At 36.2% G+C, this 5,800-nt stretch overlaps 2 protein-coding genes across 2 annotated transcripts; both read left to right on the forward strand.

Annotated features, from left to right (window-relative positions):
• The first annotated feature begins 203 nt into the window (after nucleotides 1-203).
• LOC124892069 (serine/threonine-protein kinase Nek6-like) lies at nucleotides 204-1,164 on the forward strand. Its single transcript, XM_047403521.1, has 6 exons — nucleotides 204-227; nucleotides 279-359; nucleotides 440-482; nucleotides 561-610; nucleotides 940-1,021; nucleotides 1,106-1,164. Exons 1-6 carry the CDS (start codon nucleotides 204-206, stop codon nucleotides 1,162-1,164), a joined length of 339 nt encoding a protein of 112 aa, XP_047259477.1.
• A 49-nt stretch (nucleotides 1,165-1,213) lies between these two features.
• On the forward strand, nucleotides 1,214-2,231 carry LOC124892070 (serine/threonine-protein kinase Nek7-like). The gene is made up of 3 exons (XM_047403522.1): nucleotides 1,214-1,363; nucleotides 1,439-1,490; nucleotides 1,818-2,231. Exons 2-3 carry the CDS (start codon nucleotides 1,458-1,460, stop codon nucleotides 2,214-2,216), a joined length of 432 nt encoding a protein of 143 aa, XP_047259478.1. The 5' UTR covers nucleotides 1,214-1,363; nucleotides 1,439-1,457; the 3' UTR covers nucleotides 2,217-2,231.
• Nucleotides 2,232-5,800: the final 3,569 nt, after the last annotated feature.

Here is a 5,800-nt window from a genome sequence, read left to right on the forward strand (position 1 = left end):
GAAATACTCCCTCGTACCAAGAACGATAGAAGGGGTAATGAGGTTTAAAATAAAGAAATGAATAGGAAGATCATAGAACTTCTTTTGTGGTTTAATCTGAGGACGCTGACGATTTTTTTTCCCCGTGTTCAGGGCGGAGGTCATGAGGAAGTCTAGAGGAGCACTTTTCCCGGAGGAGGTAGTTAAATGTGATTTCAATACTTATGAAGCTTCTCTGTGCCTTCCCAGTATCTTAAAAAATTGCGTGTTTTTATGTTGTTTTTTTCCTGCTATTATAGAAACTCTGCATAAGGCTGACTCATCTATTGTTAGCTTTGGAGCATCTGCATTCCAACCGCGTTCATCATAGAGACCTCAAGGTAAAAACTTGCTGTAATCGGCGAAATAGAAAAGCCTTCTTAGCATGAAACGTTTTTTATGTGGAATATTTTGAATTTAGTTATGTAACATATTCATCACAAAGGACAACGACATCAGGTTAGGTAAGAATGCCTGAACAATTGCTTGATTGGGTCGTCTTTGCTTCTTTACTATCCTTCAAATTCACTTGATTGTCACAGGTGATTTTGGATTAGGAAAATTGCTAGATGCAGAAGGCCTTGCTTCCTCGGTATGGATTTCTATTGCGGCAAAATGAACCTCTTACTTACATGCAAGTTTCGACCATCTATTGTCACCTAACAATCGATTCAGCATATCTATTTAGCAAGAGAGATCCCTTCACCCTCCAAGACCAAAAAAACCTAAAATTTTCTTTTATTTTCGGTCATAGGTACCAAAATGTTGTGGTGGTCATCTTCTTTTTTATTAAAAAAAATATTGTGGTATTCATCATATTACAAAGCTCCTATCGCCATAGCACCTAGCTTAATGCATTTGAGAAAAAGACATCGAGTTGTACAGATAATCCTTAATTTTGGAACAAATTTCATGTAATAGGTATCTGGCACACCAAACGACATGTGCCCTGAGCTCCTTGCCGGAATACCCTATGGCTATAAATCTGATATATGGTCGCTTGGTAAGAAATAACAATGTTGATGAAGCAATGTATTTCAGCTCTTTATATCATGTCCCTACTACTAACACTTTAATGTGATTTTAGGATACTGTATGTTTGAAATTGCTGCACATCGACCCCCGTTTAAAGCTTCCGTGAGTTGATTTTTCAGCTATCTAAACTTCATAAACAATACCTTGAGAAGTTATACTTGTTACGCAAAAAAAAAAAGAGAAGTTCTTTAGCCTGATATCTTCTATATGATATAGTGACAATGTAAATCCAACAGGACAAAACTGGACTTATCAACAAAATAAACCGGGGTTTGTTCTCACCACTTCCGATTATATACTCCTCCACCTTGTATGTATCTTCCTTCTCAGCATGCCACAAGTATAACAAATCAGTCAGTTGACAAAGCGGATTTAATTCTTGCAGGAAACAGATAATAAAAACCATGCTAACGAAAACTCCAGAACACCGACCTACAGTGAGTGCGAGCTACATATGTTCAAATGTTATTCTTTCCCTTTCAATCTGTTAAGTCTTATTTTCCTTTTTAGTCCGTTTAAAAGCGAATGTTTCTTTCCTTTTACAACAACTCCTTAATTCTAACTTTCTACGTGGCATGTTTAAAGATCACAAACTTAAATTACATTTTGATACATTCTGCATACCTTTATTTTAAGACCACAAGATTCACGTCTTCTTTTCTTTCTTAAACTTCTTGCCAAATCAAAACCAGAAAAACAAAATGAAATGGAGGGTGTATTAAATTGAGATTCATCTTGATATATTTTTTTACCTCTACTTATAGGCTGCCGAGCTGTTGAGACATCAACATTTGCAACTATACCTCCTCTTGTGTCACAACCCTTCATCTGCATTTCTTCCTGTGAAGTCCCCGAGCAGAACGAAAGAGAAAACACGACCATCACCTGGAAAATCTATCAGTCCGAGAGGTAGCAGAGACAGACAGTTGAAGCTAAAAGAGAAGAGAACTGTCCTTTACTTTGACGAAAGTGATAACATTCAGCCAAGAAACTTATCTGACAATTATAACACGTTCCGAGCCAAACTTGACACTAAGAGAGTCGATCCAACAAGCTACTCGGTTAGGATCTCTCAAGATAGTAAGGATTCTAAAAGTGGGGAGATGAGTGAGGCAGCTGTTTGCAATGGATATGATCAACAGGAGACTATCTCACAAACATAAACTACGATCACTCTAAGCTCGTCAAGTTCAAGCGCAAAAACATGGTCCGAGGAACAAGAGCATGTTTCTCCGGAGCATGTTAGTCGATTTGACTAGGGTGATACGAAGAATAACAAGACAAAAGAGCTTGAGGTGTTGAGCAGTCCACTGGACCATGAGGAAGCAGATATAGTGGAATGTATCTCCGCAAAATCTAGCAGAATGACATTGGCAAAACCAGATCCAGAGGCAGCACCAAGATGCTGTGTTGCTGAAACTGAAAATGGTAGCGAGTGTAGAGAAGTTGCTATTGACTGCTTGTCAACTGAAAGCGATGGTTCACTTCTACACAAAGACGAGCTAGAAAAGAAAGCAACAGCAGTTTATGACACCAAACAGGCTAAGAAAGACGCTCTTAGAGCACTGGATGATAAGGTTTCGCAGCTCAAGTCACTAGCCGCATTAGCTAGTAAGGAGGACAAAGACGACTGGGGTAATCCCACTGAACAAAGAGCTGAAGCTTTAGAGTCTCTTTTGGAGGTTTGTGCGCGACTACTTAAGTGGGAAAAAATCGATGAGCTTGCTAGTGTGCTGAAACCATTCTGGGATGATGGAATGTCGTCTAGAGAAACAGCAATCTGGTTGACAAAAAGTCTCACGACTGCACAAAAGTTGTCCAAGGGGATGTGATGTTGCACAAAACATATCTTTTGACCTATAGAACGAGCCTCTATCTTACGTAAATCATCAAGTATTGTTGGACTAAACTATTCCTTGAGGCTTAACGTGGTTGAGCATCCCTTAGTTTTGATTCTATTGTTGTAGGAAAGTTTATGGAGCTGTGACGATTATATATAATGTTCTTTTAAAGTTGATTTCTAGTCTATGATGATACTTACCACATTTTATACTATTAGTTTTTTCTCCAAAACTACGTGCAGACAAAGATTATACATTTCTTCAGCTTCTTAAATATGATTGTGTTATTATCGGAGTCGATTTCTAATATAGTCACTCAACTAATAGTATTATCTTAGAAAGTCACGTTCTGAGAATCAAGAAGAAAGGTGATTTTCTGAGGTAATAACTATTAGCTGAGTGACTATCTAAGAGGTCAGCGCGATATTATATTTGTCTTATAGAAAAAGGTATCAACAATCAAACTGTTCCTTTTAATATTCCATTCCTCCAACCTCAAGCCTCTTGTGAAATGAATTTAATATTTTTTTTTAAAAAAAAATTTATACTATTATTATAGTTTTCCTCATGCACATTTTGCCAATTAATAATAATTCTATCTTGATTGTCATAATTTATTGGTATGATGTTACTTTTCTTATACTTTTCCATGTCCCGTTGAAAGTCGTCTCGCTCCCTTTCCTGTCAGATATCCTACCACTATCACATTCATGAGACTTTAGTCTTCCTTGACCCTTACTCTTGATAAAATTTATTGTCCGTTATCTATGACATTTATTTTTCTTTCATGTCATTGATTTGTTTTTTCTATTTATACTTTATTGTTTATGGCCGTTGACTGGTGTACACTGTATTTGAAAGTTTGCATCTGAAGTTTTATTGGTATTGATATCCTCACTTTAGGATGTTATTCATTGAGACAATGGTAACTTCCATGTTATGTTTGTTAAATTTGGTGTTCTGTGAGTCACTCTCACTGTTGTCGAGTGATTGAACATTTAATCATAAGCTGATAGTGTGATGATCTGTGTTTATGTTGAAATATCACAGAACATGGGCTAGCCTATGTACTTTCGGAGAAGAGAGAGTTGAGAAAGGAGAAACATAAGGTTGTGAATGGTGGGAAAGCAAATAGGAGTGTGTCATCTGTGTTGACCTACATAAAAAAATGAAAAGGTCGGGCTGTTAACTTTACTATTTTGTGGTGATTGTTGAAGACTAGCTTCTTGAAGAGCTCTCCGAGAGGTGCATTGCATCAGCTCGATATTTGTTGGAAACTGAGTATTCGTTGCGGAAGTAAATAAGTGCAGAAACTAAAAACAAAATTGTAGGAAATTTTTTTGTTGTGTATTTTCATTTTTGTAGTAATACATGTGAAGTGGAAGTACATTGAAGCTGAGGTCGACAATATTCAGTACTCGAAAGATTAACAGAAAACAGTTTGTTGTGGAGTGAACTTCAGATCACGGTGCTTCTAAAAGGATCAAACATTGATCAAGACAAAGTGAAATGGACATTTTCTACTCATGTTTAGAGTTTGTAAAAACTATGCTTGTTATACTGCTTGTTCAGACATACAATATTTTCTTACTTGATGTTGCTGCATTCGAATTTAGAAAGCAAATTACACGGCTGACTTGTTAATGTAGGATATCATATCATGTGCTATGTCGGAAATGCAATCCTATCGATGTACCGTGAGTGTGAAGTATTGACGAGGCATATGACGGGTTAGAGGAAATAGCGGAGAAGGATGTTGTCTCTTGGGTAGCTCACTGTCTCAATCAATTTTCAATTCTAAACAAAAGATTATTGATCTTTGTAGTTGTGTTTGTTACTTTTTCCAATTGTAAGATGATATATGTGGAAAGTGAGGTCCCTCTAAATTCTTGTTTTCTTTAACTTTAGCTTTAAAGATCCAATTTTTACTCGAGAAATCATAGTACTATGAACAATGAGTTGTCGAAGAAAACAGGTTTACCCAACCAAAAAGAATAAATTGCTCTCTGTGGTTTAAAATAATTTTGATACTGTAAAAAATAAAAGGCTTAAAGTTTAAATTTTGGTTGAAGTGATAAGGCTTTCACTTTAAAAAAACAAATACTAAAAAACAAGTATTAATATATTTAAAATCAAGTGGGTCCAATAAAGGTAAAAAGGTAATTGTGCCTTTGAAAAATTTCCAAATAAGGAAAGACGACACTTATTTTGGGACGGGCGACACATAATTTGGGTCGGAGGTAGTAACAGATTTTTGCATATGCATCCATTTAGGCTTATTGGATTTCCTGTCAAATAGTTCTTACATTTCAACCATTTTTCAATTTGTTCTTGTAATGTTCTACTTCAAACAGATGTTCACGAAGGGATTGTTCTTAATATTCATAAATGCAAAAGCACAAGTACAATAAGTCGAATCAGATGCAGAATCAATGATTTGTACAAAATACTTTGCTTGACATTATTGAGTCAAGAGTTATCACATGAGAACAGCACTGATAGGCTTGCAACAAAGTCTCAAAAAGAGGAGCTACTAACAGTTTCACCAAATTTAGCTAGAACTGTAGAGGTCTAAAACAACTTCATCTACTAATTCTTGGAGAATATGCCTGGCAACTTCAGTGCCACATTCATATTCTTCAATCTCGAAGTCTGTACATATTTACCCAAAGAATGGCTCATATCCCATTCTATTAGCTCGTCTGGGATCAAAGCAAAAAATTGTGTCCACTCTTTGACCACATCAATAATATCAACAATCAGAATCTCTTTGGTCATACTTGATGGTAGTTTGGTACAGGTTCTGAAACCATAATCAGAGATTGGAGAAAATTTTGAGTCTAGGTACTCCAATAGACAATCAAAGGCGAATCCTTTAAGCTGATTCATCTGTTTTGGGTCATTAC

This window comes from Capsicum annuum, unplaced genomic scaffold (assembly GCF_002878395.1).
Source record: "Capsicum annuum cultivar UCD-10X-F1 unplaced genomic scaffold, UCD10Xv1.1 ctg4363, whole genome shotgun sequence".
Taxonomy (NCBI): Eukaryota; Viridiplantae; Streptophyta; class Magnoliopsida; order Solanales; family Solanaceae; genus Capsicum; species Capsicum annuum.